The sequence below is a fragment of the Vitis vinifera genome, chromosome 2 (assembly GCF_030704535.1).
Source record: "Vitis vinifera cultivar Pinot Noir 40024 chromosome 2, ASM3070453v1".
NCBI classification, from domain to species: domain Eukaryota; kingdom Viridiplantae; phylum Streptophyta; class Magnoliopsida; order Vitales; family Vitaceae; genus Vitis; species Vitis vinifera.
In genome coordinates, this window is record NC_081806.1 from 1,057,153 (window position 1) to 1,072,822 (window position 15,670).

A 15,670-nucleotide genomic window follows, 5' to 3' on the forward strand; every position below is an offset into this window, starting at 1 on the left:
AATATTTATGTATAAAATTAATTAAAATTTTATGCATTTAAAAATTATTTAATCTTTATATAAAAAAATAAGTGAAATGAATTCAAAAATAATTTATTAATTTAAATTTTATCTATGGTAAAAAATCACCAAAAATGATTAAAATATTGTAATTTTGGTAAAGAGAAATTAGGAAGAAAACTTTTGTAAACCCTATTGAATCACGAATCAGTCATTTTTAAACCTGAATCTCATAATATCTTCTGGAAGTTTGCCCAAAGACTTGTGGTGTAGACTTCTGTTTTTTAAGCTAAATAATTTATTGTTTTATTTACCTGCTTGAGAGTAAGCCATACTCAACAATGAATAGCTTTTACTTGAATGAAATGCCAAATTGAAAGATCCCACTATCCAATATTCGTATTGGATACACAGATTTGAAAGGGAAACTGAAAGCAAAACATTGAAAGTAAGACTTGAGGAATGTCAAAGGGGATATGGGTTGAGATGCCTCAGCCATGGGTCGCTCTTTATTCTTTCTTTAGATTGCCTTGTCAAGTTCTTAAGGGCCAACCTTCGTGTTCGTAGATTACCAACGATCGAATATATAGATATGGTATGAATCTCACATGAATGTTAAAGCTAAATGTGTATGGTTCCTATAGGTGGGAATCTGCAGAAGTCAAAGAGCATTTCAATCATATATGCCAATTGGCTTACAAGTTTGAAGGGGTTGAGCCTGGTAAGATTTAGCAAAGTGAAGTTCATATGGGAGGCAGTAGAATCTGGGTTTTTGGCCACTAGATGTCAAGTGCCAAAGAGATGGAGACCCCACCATTTGGAATGGATCTTAATGTTTTCTCCACATCTCATATTTTTTTGGCCTATAAAAAGGGCTTCTCCTCCGATGGTGGGTATAAAATTAAGCCAGGTGGATCTTTCAAGGCATTGGTTGCTCACTCTCCCTCAAGGGCTTCTGCACTTTGGCCATGGCCATATACCAATGTGGGGCAAGTGGGAAAGAGGGTAGAAGCTCTTGAGGGGGACTGAAGAAGCTGTGCTTTGCTTGGGAGGGATGATATATATCAATGTAGCCAACACGAGGCATTTCTATTGCTCACTCTTTCTCAAGGGCTTCTAGCATTGCCAGTAACAAAATGGCAAGCTCGAAGTCTTTGGGGAGAGTGGACAAACGTTGTCTCGAATATGCAGTACGGGGAGAAGCCAATAATGCCATTCATTCCTCACCCTCCCTCAACCAGTACTACTTCTCATCATTTAAGACTTTGAGTCAAATTGATAGTATTGTATCAACCATTTGTGGCAGATTAGTAGTGCAGTATGATATAAGAGTCTTAGTTCATGGATGACCACATGGACCACACTTGAAAATCCAAAAAAGAGTACTATGAAACAGGCGTGATACATTGGATAAAAAAAATAAATAAATAAAAAAAACGTTTTTTACATTAGGTATGAATAGAGTCCTCTTTATAAATTTATTTTAAAACTATGAAGATCCCTTCATCTTTCGGTCAAGGACAAAACCCTAGTGTGAGTTTGCTTGGTCATATAAAGATAAAAGTTTGTTTAGTCCTAAGAGATTTTTCTGTTTAGTCCTATAATCCGTGATGATTCTGTGTTTGCATGGATAGATGAGTTCATTTTAAGCTTACAAACACATTTTAAAAGCATAGATCGTTACAAAGAGTGTTAAAGCTTTAATCTAATCTATTGTCATGTTTACATGGATGGGTGAGCTCTTCCTTTTAATTTTGTATTCTCGTTTTAAAGCCTTAGATCATTACAAAGGTGTCAGGGCTTTAACCCAATTGGCTTCAACTATTTCTTCTATTTATCAAGTCTTTGTATTAACTTCAAAGAAAGCTTTCGTGACTTTAACTTCTTGATATGTACTGTTGACCATTACCTTGTTTGAAAGGTTAAGGCTGAGCCATATTAGCAGCAATGGGCGATGAGGTACACCGACACAAATTGTGGGAATACATAAAGGACAATGAAGCAAATAGCCAAGTCAATAAAAGTGGGCGAATAATGCAGCTAATCATGCTGAAAGAGATGGTCCATCACATCTGAGATTAAGGCTCCCCAACCTCAAGATACCATGTAACCATGGGACCAAAAACCAATGACAACAAGCATTTGAGAGCCTCAAAGCCTTAAGACACAGAAACTGGCCGGGTAGCTGGCTAGAAAACTATAGACACACAAGCTTCACATGAATTGAAATGGGTGACTAGAGATATTTTGGTTTGGGCCACTGAAAAATGGATTGGGGACAGGGGGAGATGAGATAAGTGGGGACAATAATAATGAATGCTAACAAGAGATGTTGCATGTGATGACAGTTCTTTTATGACCCACATGTCAGGCTCTCTCAAACTTTGTTGAAAAATGGAACCGTTTTGAGCATCTCTGCCGTGCTCCTTTCAAAACCTTAATCGGATAAAGTTGTGGGGAGGCCTCTGTAGTGTATCAAATCACATGTCATGTGCCATCATCTACATATATAACACTCTAAAAATACAGAAGGAGCCTGTGTTCATTTCAATGGCCTTATTGTTTGTGTTTGTGAATGTATGTTTCTCTTTATCATTGAGGCCCAGTCTCTCTATCAAACTAAGCCCATGACAACCCATCCATACCCTACTAAACCTAATTCCTTCTTTCTGCTGTATCATTACTGTGTGTTTTCCCTGTGGGGATATCAATGACTTTGGCTTCCAATATTTTGGGTTTTTCTTTCTTTTCTTTTCTTTTTCACTTTTCCATTTTTCAGAAGTCTCTTTTTTTTTTTTTTTTTATGTGGGGCAAAAACACGCATACAAGGGAACCGGGTTTGGACAAAAGTGAAGAATGATGGGCGTAAAAACAGTAAATTAGTGGTTTCATTTAGTAAATCAAACTGTAAATATTTTGGATAGGGGTTCTGATCCTTTTGGAGGCTCAGAAGGGTCTCATTGGTTAGTGGGATTATTCTGACCATACCTGTTGGAAAGAAATCAAATCTGCATGAATGAGAAAGAGATAGGGAGAGAGAAAGAGATAAACCCAAGCTTCTGGAACCAGATATATGGGTATTATAATGGCATCAACAGAACCAAATCCCAATACAAAACATGTACAAAAACCATACAAACTCCAATCTCAGCTCTGCACTTGGAAGCATCAAACTTGGCCTTCTTTTTTTTTATTTCTTTTTCTTCTCTCCTACACTAAGCCAGCTCTTGATTCTTCTCCACAACCCTCACTCCCTTTGCAGATCTAAGCACATTTGCCTGTTTTCATCCAAATAAAACAAGAAAAAAATGAACACTGTTTGTTATCAGGGAAAAGAAGAAAAGAATAAAAAAAAAATGAAGCAAAAAAGGTCTTAAGACATTGTTTGGAAAGACCACCTGATCGTCACTGATTTCTACTGCAAACCCATCAACAATGACCAGAGATGATGTCTTCTTGTAGCTGCCAGGCTCAAGGACGCTGGCCAGCAGCTGATCATGCTTCCTACTGAGATACAAATCAAGCTCATGTGCTCCTCTCTTTGTTCTACAAAACAAACAGTTACATTTCAAGAAAAGAGAATAGCATTACACATTCACTAACAACATGGTATATCAAACATAAAGATACGGCAAACAGCACCCACCGATCAGCTCTAAGGCGCTCATATTCAGGATCGAAGTTCATGAAAACAAAGTATAACTCAGTGTTTGAGCTTCCCATCACTGATCCTTTCTTTCTTTTTATTTTTCTTTTCTTCTTTTTTTCTTCTCCCTCTAGTTTTGATTGGCGAAAAAAAGCATATAGAAAGGCTTTTAGCTATCTCCACAAGGTAGCTATTTATAAATAAACAGCTGGATGACTTGAAGTCACAAGAGGCACATTTCTTTTTCTTCTTCTTCCTTTTCTTTTTTTTTTTTTTTTTCCTTCTGGGTTTTTTTCTACCTTCATCATATATATATATATATATATATTACTAGGCTATAAAATATCTCTAAAATTCTAAATCAAAGCAGTTAAGTTACTGACACAGCCTCTATATGAAGTAAGAAAATGGGAAAATACAGCCTCAAGGTCCATGGTTCATTGATTCTTGTATGAAGTTTCCCCACCTAGGGTTTGTAACAGGATCTTAGAAAAAGTTAGCCACACGCCTTGTAGTAGAAAAAGTCAACAGTTCTATTTAATTTAATTAAATACACGATGGGATTGATAAAAAAACCCTATGTTTGGGAGATATATTGACTGCAGTTAGATGCCATGTGCATCTACACCTTCTGGCCTAAGGGTTCAACCATGAACCATGGATGTGTAAATTAAACTCTGAGCCCACCTTTTATTTATTCAGTTGACCCAAAATTCCAAAAGGGTTTACCACCTCTCACTAATTTATGTATATATTGTCATTTTTTCGATCCAAATCAAGGCCATTGAATATGTGTAAAATAAGAACATGAGCGTGTTATCGTAAGCAAATTAAAAATATCAAAAGTTTGATTGAAAATGCGAAAGATACGACAAATTTATGAATAATATCATTTATGTGAAACTCTATTTTAAATCTAATAATTAATATTAATTTAAAAAAATATGAAATGCTGATCGAACCTAAAATCCTATTAATTCAAGTTTTTAAAATTGATAGTTTAACATGTATCAATACTTGATTTGACCAAGTCTTGGATTCGACCTTTCATTAATTTAATACATTTTCAATATTACAATAGATTTTTTTTTCATTCATATTATATCAAATTCGTCATCGTATTCAGTTAAAGTCTACTTTTTAAAGCATAAATGATTGATAAAATAGAACCATAACACCATTTTTGGGCAACTTGCCAAAAATGCAATGCATAATTCATTAATTTGAATATGGTAAAATCCTCTAGAGAAATTATACTTTTGTATGCCAAGTGGGTACCTTTTACCAATGTGAACCAATTAATCCACTGACATATAACCCATAGTATAGTACTAATTTTTTTTTCAGTACATATATGTGAATATAGATTCGAATCTAAAGTTTGGAAGCATACATAGTATTAAATTTCTACCTTTTGCTTCATTTAATTTACGCGGTTGTGTATACTATCATATAGTGAAAATCAAAAGAGTGTCCATGTCCTTTACTATATGACCGACCACAATTAATGTATTACTATTTTGTCCAAAGCAAATAGGGCAAAGATCATGTGAACTCTATTAATGCATGCGGCCCCCAATGGCTAGGACAAAAACATGAAAACATCTCATAAATCAAATTACATTTGGATTTTTCCATAGTTCTTCACTTCAGCTATGTTCGGTTCCGAAAATTTTGAAAGGAAAGGCTAGAGAAAAAAAAAATTAAAAAAAAAGAGTGAACGAAAATTATAAAATAAAAATAAAAAATTTTGATAGATTTACAGCCAATAATACATTGCTTGATAACGGTTTTTGAAAATAATTTTTAAAAATAGTTTTTAAGAACATTTGTTTAATATTGTTACCTAATGTTTAAAGAACAAAAGTCTGGTTGGAACTTAACATGTTTTTAATATTTTAAAATATGTTTTAAAAATAATTTTTATATGCAATACTTTATTTTTATCCATTCTATATATTATAATTGTTTTCTAAAACAACTCTTAGAAAATAAGTTAAAACAATTAAAATATATTTTAAAAATATCATATTTTATGTTCTTAAAAATAAAAAATAAAAAACAATCTATAATTGTTAAACATATTTTCTTATTTTTTTATTCTAAAAAACATAAAGCTATTCTCGAAAACAGTTGTCAAACAAGTTCTAATTTTTTTTTTATGTATTACTTTAAACTCATTTGATATAATTTTTATTTTTTTTATATAAATATTAAATAATTTCAAATTACATAATTTTAATTATATTTTATTTTCTTATATAATTTTTCATAATAAAATCAAATATAAAAAATTATTTATCTTAATATTTTTTTTTCTTAATACTTTTGGGCACCCAAATATAACCTTCAAGTGACTATTCCTCCTCCTATTCCATAGAATTATTTCAAATTGTATCTTGTGACTCACTTCTCCACTTCTTTGCCCCTAGTTGGCTATTGTTGCCAAGTCTATGATTCCTTAATATTATATTTGATTATCGGAAAATTTAAAGAAAAATTCAAAAAAGATAAAAAAAAATAAAATGTAAAATTAAAGTCATAAATTATTTTTATATATTATTTCATACTTTTTCACATATTTAAATCTTATGTACAAATGTTAATAATTTAAAAATATATAATTTTTTTAAAAATCCAAAATGTGTTTTATTTTATTACTTTTATTATTTATTTATTTATTTTGCAGAAGTTTCAGTCTTATTTATTCATACAACAACAAAGCAAAGGTGGACTAGCTATGTTGGATAACAGTAAATAGTAAAACTCTACGGTCTGCCTGCCGATTTTCCAGATCTGAGCCTGCCTTCGGTGGACTTGTTGTTTTACTTTTATATCATCCGTACTTTATCTAGCAAAAATTAAGATTTATGATAAATTTTAGAAGCCTAAAAAATTATTGAAATAACATTTGAATTAGCATTTAATGGGTATTGTTTTCTTCATAAATGCATTTTTAATAATATAAACGTTACTGATAAAAATATCACAAGTTAAATTAATTAATATAATTAAATTAAATTTATTGATTTATTATAATTTGATAATAAATTTATTTTAATTATATTTTAATTTTTTCTAAGAAGATCCTCGTGCACCTAAGAGGCTAAGATTGGACTTGTTATAACCGTACAATGGCATAAAAAGTTTCATAAAATAAAATATAAATGTGTAGATTAGGATAGGGGGCTATGGGAGAAACCTTATGACAGCTCTTGCAGCATAGTGACAAATAAATAAATAACATTCAAAAAGCTCCTTGGGAAACTCAAAAGAAATTTTTTTTATTTTGGGCAAAATGAAATATTTTGAAGGAGGCGGGGGTGAAGACGCGGCAAAAGCCGAGTGGAGGGGGGACACCAGACTCACCACAGCGGAAGTTGACACGTGTCATTAAAGTGCAGTCTGAGATTCCAGAGATTGGAAGGAAGTGGAAGGGCCCAGAGGGTACTGGGGTCGGTACTGACTGACACGTTTCAGTCACGTGGTGGTCCCATTTCGATTTTTTTTTTTATTTAATAAAAAGTTACTGACTGTCGTCTGCCCCTGAAACCCACACGTGAGAAGCTGAACAGAAACCAACGAAGGAACAGTTCACTGATATTTAAAAAAAAAATGATAAAGAGTAATTCTGCTCTGCAATCATCCACAGGCCCCAAATCAGCTTCAGATGTCCACCGTTGGATCCTTGCAAGAGGGAAAGGCATTGCTTGGATGACTTAGGACATGTTTGGTTTGCCTGTCTAAGTCAAAATTCATTTTTTAAATCTAATAAAAAAATTTATATTTATATTTCCAGTAGAGATTGATCTAAAAAATTCTTATGTTTCCTGAACGTCCCTTTTCAGTTTATCTGAAATTGTCTATGTTTAATGTAATAAAAAAAATTTGTATTTACAATTTAAATAGAGATTATTAATCTACTACAATTCTTATTTTTCTAGAACACCCCTTTTTAATTTATATGAAATCGTTCATATTTAATGTAATTTTTTAAAAATAGAGAAAGGACAAAAAGAGGTGGGTATACAAATTTCTCATACTATTTTATTTATATTTTTAAAAAAAAATTAATTACAATAAAATAAATATATTTTATAAATAATTTAAATGTTATATTTTTATAAATTATTGTATTGAAAATAATTTTTTAATATATATAATTATATATATATATATTAAAAATAATAAATAAATTTAAATTCAATTAATTTTATATTTTATGTACACTAGGCGATAAGAAGCCCGAATGCATTCCAAGTGTAAAAAAAAAAATTAAACCTATTCCATGATCGTTTATTAATGGACTTATAGAGGTAATCAAAATGTACACTACACCAAAATAACACTGAAAATCTTTTTTTATTTATTATTATTAAAAAAATATAATATATAACTGAAAATTATTTAACAAGATAAAAAATAAGGATAACATAAAATATGGACCATATATAATTTTGTGCGATTAATTTATGAGGCTTTGTAATGAAAATTCCCAAATTGTTAGAAATTATTTTGAATTAATTATTTCAATATGAAATATTATCAACAGCTACCAGTTAAATTTGTACAAACACATTACTGATCAATTCCACACAAATTCATAGAAAAATTACACGAAACCATCACTCCGTATTAATCATATATCATGCTTTTTCAGAAACCTCCAAGATATTATGAAGTATCTGTTCTATTGAAGGCCTTGCCTCTGGTGTGCTATCCAAACAGGCTAAACCAATTTCCAAAACATTGAAAGCTTGCTTCTTCTCCTTCCCCCTCACACTGAACTCGAAAAAGTCCGCTTTCCTATCTCTTATCGCTTCTTTATTCTCCAATATGCAGCGCTTCAAGCCCACTGCCCTAGGTCCTCCAAGGGTGTCCAAAATTATTATTCCAAAATTGTACACATCGCTCTTCTGGCACAGCTTCTCGGAGAAGAAACTCTCCGACGGCGATGACGAAGAGGGCGAGGGCGGCGGAGGCGGCGGCTTCATCTGCCAGGTGTCGCAGTCTTCGACAGGGTCGACCAATTGGACGAAGCCGTAGTCCGACAAGCGGGCGGAGAAGTCGACGTTGATCATGACATTGGAGGATTTGACGTTGCCATGCACGTTCATCTGCATGTATTTGTTGGTGTCATGGGAGACGGGAGGAGACTGGGAATGGATGAAAGCAATGGCTCGGGCGATGTGGAGGATTATTTGGAGGCGTTGGTTCCAATCCAGGGCGGTGTGGCCGAGGGCTCTTCCACCTTAGCAGATTCAAAAGAAACACGACTGAGGGGTTTTCCTTGTTTTTCTCATGAGTATAAAAATAAATTAGACGCATGGAGGGTTGGTTTAATTATTAGGATTTAATTTGTGTGAAATTTTGATTTAATTATTTTTGCATGCAATTATAAATGGTAAATTAAGATGGAAGGAAATGAAACTCACCGGCGAGCAAGTCAGCGAGGCTGCCCATGGGATAATAGTCAGTGAGGACAAACTTCATCCTCTTGGCATACAAATAAGCCGTTAAAGGGACGAGATACTCGCACCTCCTACTCATGCCGGCCACTCTCTCCACTCTCCTCCCAAACTCCATCTTCCCTAAGCTCACTTTCCTAAACCTCTTCACCGCATAAACCCTTTTCCCACGATACATCACCACCTTCTCCGTCATCGCCAGAGGACTCTCCCCCATCACCCCCACCGATGAACTCAGCACGTCTCTCAGAGTCGGCTTCGCCGGGCACTTCATGCACGTGCCACTGCGGTCGCGGCGGTGGTCGTGGTCGCAGAACGACAATGGCATGCCCTCCATCAATCCCACGATATCGCACTGATCCAGCACCATTGACGAATATTTGTGGCTCAACTCTCCATTCTTGGGGCTCCACCTGGGCTTCGAGAAGGCTCTCGACAACATCGCTGATCGGATTCAGAGATTTTATGGGCGGCGGTGGTGGTGGTGGGTATTGTGAGGGATTTTTGGCTGTTTTGATTGATTTAAAGTGGGGTTTTTTCTGGGTGGCATCGAATATATGTTGATCCAGGGTGGTTTATTTTTTATTATTTATTTTTATTTTGTGCTTTGTTTTTGTTTTTGGGTTCAGAAGATCCAAGGATGGAATCCATCGAAATTCTCTACGGCAATGGATTAGTTTAGAGGGGAATTTTCCCCTTTTTTTTTTCCTTAGTGAATGGAGAGTGAATCACAGTTTCTTCGATGCTTTGCCTCCTAATTCTATCATAGCCATCCACTAAGATGAAATCTTCTTAGAGTAAAAAGGCCGCTGCCATTGGGATGACCACCAAGCTTGTTATTTTATATCTTTCTACAAATACAAGTCATAGGAAAATTTTCAATTTGTTTGATATATTTGAGGAGAATTAAATTCTTTGACTATGTATGTATAAGCATTTTTAATATATGATATATGAGGTATGGATGAATTATTTTTTTAATCAAAGAATTAATCCTGTATAAAATGATTTGAAATACATTTCATACCATTGTAAATATTTCAAATTCAATCATGTTTAATTTCATCTTTCTTACAAAGAAAATCAATGAAAAAGCCCGAGATTTTTTTTCCCCAAAAAAAATAAATTTAAGACTCATCTTAAAAGGTTTCAAACCTTGAAAGCATATTTCAAGCCATCTTTCAAACTTCAAATATTCTTCAGAGAATTTTTTATCCTTTTAAGTTCTTTTCAAATTAATAAATTATTTAAAGTTTCAAAATTTTAATTTATAAAAAAAAAAAAAGTTAAAAGTTTCAAAATCCAACTTTATTAATTTAAAAAGAGAGCGAGAGAGAGAGAGACTTCATTCCATGTCAAGCACCTAAATCCACGTTGTTCAAGCCCAAAATCAAAATAAACTAGAACCAACCCAAAGTCTAAGGCCCATATAAGTTGGGTTTTCGGCCCAAGACAAATTAAACAAAGGCTAAGTTAGAGCCCAAGTTTTTGTAAGCCGGGCCCACACTCCCATGGAAAAAATTTAACAACCGTTTAGATAGAATGTCATTTTCTCCAAACCAAATTCCTTTGCGCACATAGAATTACTTTAATCTAGGTGTAGCTTGGATAGATTTTGTTCTAAATAAAATATAATAATAAAACTTTAGATAAAATGTACTCAGGTAGCCTAGACTTTATCTTTAAAAAATAGCTAAAAAAATATATAAGTTTCAAAAAAAAAAAACTACTAAAATTTGATAATATATTTTTAAAATATAATGTAAGTCTCCCTTTTTGTATACACCAATTGATTTTATGGTTATATAAAAAATATATATTTTTTTTTATTTTTAAAAACCAATAATAAATAATAAATAATGTCTAACTATGGACTAAATTACTATTTTTACTTTTTATTTAAAAAAAAAAAAAACATTTTCAAACAGTACCTTATTTTTCTAATATAAAAGGTTTGATAGCCCAAATGATCAACCCAATATGTACGTAATGTTTGAAGCGACAACTGTTTTGTTTGGTAGTAAAATGTAAATGAGACAACATCATCAATTGATTTTTTGGTTTTATGGTAGGAATTAAATGGTCAATCCAAATGGTCTTTACAACTGACTATGACTTCTATTCGTGAGTGACGGAAGATGGAAAATTTCTTCAATTTTTTTCTTTAGGAAATGTTCTCGAAGCATATCAAAAAAAGGTTTCATTGGAAAAAAAAAATCAAATATAATTATAATTAATTAAAATTTTATATATTTTAAATTATTTAATCTTTATATAATTCAAAATAATGAGTAAAATAAATTTGAATAAGCATATGAAAATAATTTATTAGTTTTAAATTTATTTTTTTATTTTTTTATAATTTATTTTATTTTATTTCATTTGTTTTCATATTTTAATATAAAAAAATTTAAGCATAAGAGGTAGTCTTAATATTTACTAAAAAAACACATACATTTAAATTAAAGAATAAAAAAATATTGGGATAATTAAATTCCAAATTTTTGCAAGGTAGAATGTCCTATTGTGATAATAATATAATATGGCTCGTGACCTAACATTTTTGCTCAACTTTGGCTGCTTACCATTATTATTATTATTTAAAAATAAAAGGAAAACGAAAGACGTGATCCCACGTAGGACTGCAGGAGGTCTGTTCAATGACGAAGGGGATGACGTCATTGTCCGAGGTCTTGGGTCAACCGAACGCGTTTTCCTCCCAACGCTTTTCACACGTGACACAAATTGACCAAATTACCCCTTAGCCGTTGCTTCGTAGCCAAAGAAAAGTTAAAAGGAAAAATCTTTTTTAACGTGTGAATATTATTAAAAAACTGGTGAGAAAAAAAAAATCTAAATAGAAGAGAAAAAAAAATCTAAATAGAAGATTTCTTTTCTTTGAAAAAAAATTGTATATCTCAGTATTCTAATTTTTTCCTCAATTTTTATTTTAAATCTATAAATTTTTTAATATGTTTTTTTAATAATTTTTCTTTCTATTTAATTATTCGCACCTTTTTCAGGACCAAATATGTTAAAAATTCCTATTTATTATTTGATTTTGATTACATCTTTAAAATAGAATTCGAGCGCAGGCAGGTCAACTGAGTTAAATTGTCGTGTACGCTAAAGCTTTAATTTGCGGCTCGGCTCGTCCCGCTGGCGATCTCAGTTTCTTCCAATCACGTGGTCGGTTGCCCTCGTTGTTCGGTCGCCATTCTTCGCTACAAATACTCGCAGCGAAACCATCTCTCTCCAGATCGTTTGCTGATTCCGAAATGGCTAGAATCGCCGTTACCGTTTCCGTTATCTTCTTCTTGTTCGTTTTCGCTCAGGCCTATAAGCCGACGGAAGACTTCCTCAGATCTGATTCCTGGGTTTTGACAGAATCTGATCCAGAGGGGGCGGCGGCCTCAAGAACGATCCTCCTTCCCAGTGAGAAGCCGAAGGGCAAGATCGTATCTAACTTTGAGTGGAAGGCCGACGTCAACAGCGAACGACTACCTGATAGTGAAGTCACCATCGGAAAATTGCCTGAGAATGAAGGCAAAGAGGCGATCACGCCGGAACTTGAATCCGAAATCGACGGAGCGAAACTTCCGGAACCTGAGGTCTTCGAGCCTGCGGAGGAGTCAGAATCAAACGTCGAATCCGTGCCGCTGACGGTTGTCACCTTCCGGCCGATCAACCGCCACTTTCAACGCATGCACGACAGGCGCCCCTTCCCCTTCCGCATGCCACACCGGTGCCGCCACCACTTCAAGCCGATTGGACCGAGGTTCCTCCACCGCGAGATCCCCTTCGGCAACGACATGATCATGGCCAGAGACGACGACGCCCCCACCAACATCGGGCCTGTCTTCCGAGGCGGCAGACTACGTCACCACCCGGCGCGGTGGGTGAAGCTACACCACAGAGGCCCAAAGATCCCGCTGGGGCACGAAGGGTTGAGCAGAGACGATTTCAAGACGACATACCCCCACGTGGAAGGAGAGGATATGGAGAGAGGACCTGGCGAGCAAGAGCAGGGCGGTCTCTTTAAGGGCTTCCGCAAGTTCTTGAACGGCTTCTGATTTGGCTTCTCGTAATGATTATTAGTGATAGTAGGCCTGTTTATGTTCTCTTTTTGTTTGTATGGACCATGGAGATGGTATATACTCGTTTTGATTTCTACGTTAGGCATATAATCTTGCATCCATGAGAGATGTAGATGTGATATATATATATATATATATATATATATATATATATATATATAGATCTTATGTGTATGTTTTTATACAATAAACACGATCGGATTTGCCTTATATATGAGTTTGATGAACGTGAATTGGATTTTGCATAGGGTTACTCATCGCAGGAGCCATCACTAAAAAATAAACATTAAACAATTTTTTTGTGGATACTCACCATAGATTATCACGTCATGGAGTCCATCTCCTTGGATAATCTTCCTCCGGGTAGTTCCCTTCCTCTCCCATTATATGGCAAAGGGCGATCAAAGGCCAGCTCTCTTTGTTCTAGGGCATCAAGCAAGGGTGAGAATTCAAAACAGGTACGAATAAGAGAAGGGCCAACATAGAGCATGCAGCGCTTCTATCTCTAAGCTTTCCGATTCTAGAGAATTTAGGGTTCTATCTTGGGGTTCCCTCCATGTGTCCCTTTCAAGCTCAAGACCCCTTCATCGTTTAAGATAAGTATGTAACCAGTTCTGTCTGGTATCATAAGAGAGAGGGCGTCCAGTTGTCTGGTATCAGAAGAGAGAGGGTTCCCTCCTTCCACAAGGCCAGACGAAATCGATAGCTTGGGCTCATTGGATTCTCAAATGAGAAGATTTGTCCAATCAAGTATTTAAGACTTATGGCATGTGTGATCAATCAAGGCTGATATTTGAACGCCGGCGTAAACACCTAACATAATTAATTGTTGTCCACAATCCCAGATGTTGACAAACTAAATGGACATACAGCTGCACGATCTGAGATCTTGACACATCAGCAAATGGCACCTAGCAATCACGATCTGAGATCTTGACACATCCTCAAATGACACCTAGCAATCGTCCATATCATTGCCCAACCCTAAGGACAATCATCATTACAGGAAATGTTAGAGTGCATAGTCAATATTACAGTAACGGTATCATCAGCTATATATACTACTCAAAAAACACAAACAAGGTACAAACATATGTAGACCCACTCTCTCCCACAAAATATTTAAAATTACTCTTGTCTCGCTTAAGTTTCAAAGGAGCGTGCCCGAACCACCTATTTGGATATCCTTTTATGCATGAAAGAAGTTCGTCTATCTCCGATGTAGTTCAACGGGCTCCTCAAAGAGCATGAAGAAGGGAATAAGTCCGTTTGACTTCAACAAAGCTAAACGGACCTGATTCCCCAATTGACTTAACACTAACACTATCTCACTTTTTTAACAAGATACACAATGTGCATGACATGAAATATGTTAATGATACTATTAGAAGCTCAATGAAAAAGTCATGGTATCAAACTTTCCCCTGAAAATTCAGAATGTGTTATTGTTGGATTGCATCATTGGAGTAAGAACTGCTTTCTAGGGCATTATTTTTCTTAATTTATATATATTTATATATATAAAATAAAAGCTTTTCAAAAAAAATTATTGAGAATCACTTTAACTAACTTCGTGACTAACACTTCCTAATGTATAGCAAATTTACTAGAAATACTTTATAAACACATTTTTTCAACAAAAAAGAGACTAAATATGGTTAAAAAGAATATAGTTATTAACCATAACATTCAAGTAAATAATAATTTTATCTTTATGTGGTTCAAGGATTCGTTTCCTTTGGTCTAGATTCACAAGAGAGCTTTTCATTGAGATGATGTCCTTCCATACAGAGGTTCCACTCAATATAAGAACAACTCAATATGGGAAGGCCATAACCAACTAGGGGTAACTTGGACAACTTGATTCCAACCTAAAATGATCCGATCCAACCTAAATTCAATTCCACATTTGGACAGACTTAAGTATTCATTTTTAATACTTATATTGGAAAGTTAGGTTTTTTCAACCCATGCTGAATTTTGAATGGATTCAAGCCAGACAACCTAAGTCTAATACGATTAATATTTTTATAATATTTATAATATATATTCTTTTATATAATAATATTCAATTTTTTTTTATTTTTAAGAAAAATATAAAATTATATTATATCATATATTTTTCATTTTTTAGAAAATATATATAAATTTATATTTATGCTTTTATTGAAAATTTTGTCCTACTTACTATTTAAAATTTCATATAAATACCTTCTTTTTTTTTTTTTTAATATTGTAGATGAATTTTGAATTCTGAATCCAACTTTAATCTAATTACCTTGAGTCTAACTTGAACAATTCAAACTCAACCCCTATTTTGGAAAAATGAGGTTGGATTAAGTTTGAGTTGAGTACCTCATATTAAAGTTTGGGTTGAATTGAACTCAAGTTAATTATTTCTTAATTCAAGTTAAATGTTTAACCCAAGTTAATTGTTTTTTAATTCAAATTAGATTTGT

At 33.8% G+C, this 15,670-nt stretch overlaps 3 protein-coding genes and 1 non-coding gene across 4 annotated transcripts; 2 read left to right on the top strand and 2 right to left on the bottom strand.

Moving 5' to 3' along the window:
* The first annotated feature begins 1,072 nt into the window (after positions 1-1,072).
* Positions 1,073-1,189, top strand: MIR477B (microRNA MIR477b). Its single transcript, NR_127878.1, has one exon. It is a non-coding gene; the product is annotated as a microRNA MIR477b (primary transcript).
* A 1,868-nt stretch (positions 1,190-3,057) lies between these two features.
* Positions 3,058-3,906, bottom strand: LOC100258722 (subtilisin-like protease SBT2.5). Its single transcript, XM_002272568.3, has 3 exons — positions 3,647-3,906; positions 3,399-3,546; positions 3,058-3,278 (listed from the first exon to the last, which is right to left on the bottom strand). The coding sequence occupies exons 1-3, from the start codon at positions 3,721-3,723 to the stop codon at positions 3,216-3,218; spliced, it is 288 nt and encodes a 95-aa protein (XP_002272604.1). The 5' UTR covers positions 3,724-3,906; the 3' UTR covers positions 3,058-3,215.
* Positions 3,907-8,292: 4,386 nt separating this feature from the next.
* On the bottom strand, positions 8,293-9,556 carry LOC100852610 (probable inactive receptor kinase At5g58300). Its single transcript, XM_003631327.1, has 2 exons — positions 9,082-9,556; positions 8,293-8,897 (listed from the first exon to the last, which is right to left on the bottom strand). The coding sequence occupies exons 1-2, from the start codon at positions 9,554-9,556 to the stop codon at positions 8,293-8,295; spliced, it is 1,080 nt and encodes a 359-aa protein (XP_003631375.1).
* Positions 9,557-12,150: 2,594 nt separating this feature from the next.
* LOC104881268 (uncharacterized) lies at positions 12,151-13,421 on the top strand. The gene has a single exon (XM_010660818.3). The coding sequence runs from the start codon at positions 12,393-12,395 to the stop codon at positions 13,185-13,187; it is 795 nt and encodes a 264-aa protein (XP_010659120.1). The 5' UTR covers positions 12,151-12,392; the 3' UTR covers positions 13,188-13,421.
* Positions 13,422-15,670: the final 2,249 nt, after the last annotated feature.

Excerpts from the sequence above, each read along its gene's own strand:
- LOC100258722 (XM_002272568.3), bottom strand. The coding sequence starts at position 3,723 with ATGGGAAGCTCAAACACTGAGTTATACTTTGTTTTCATGAACTTCGAT. Across the intron at positions 3,547-3,646 it reads GAGCGCCTTAGAGCTGATCG|AACAAAGAGAGGAGCACATG; the intron begins GTGGGTGCTGTT and ends TTTGTTTTGTAG. Across the intron at positions 3,279-3,398 it reads TAGAAATCAGTGACGATCAG|GCAAATGTGCTTAGATCTGC; the intron begins GTGGTCTTTCCA and ends GGATGAAAACAG.
- LOC100852610 (XM_003631327.1), bottom strand. The coding sequence starts at position 9,556 with ATGTTGTCGAGAGCCTTCTCGAAGCCCAGGTGGAGCCCCAAGAATGGA. Across the intron at positions 8,898-9,081 it reads CCTCGCTGACTTGCTCGCCG|GTGGAAGAGCCCTCGGCCAC; the intron begins GTGAGTTTCATT and ends GAATCTGCTAAG.
- LOC104881268 (XM_010660818.3), top strand. The coding sequence starts at position 12,393 with ATGGCTAGAATCGCCGTTACCGTTTCCGTTATCTTCTTCTTGTTCGTT.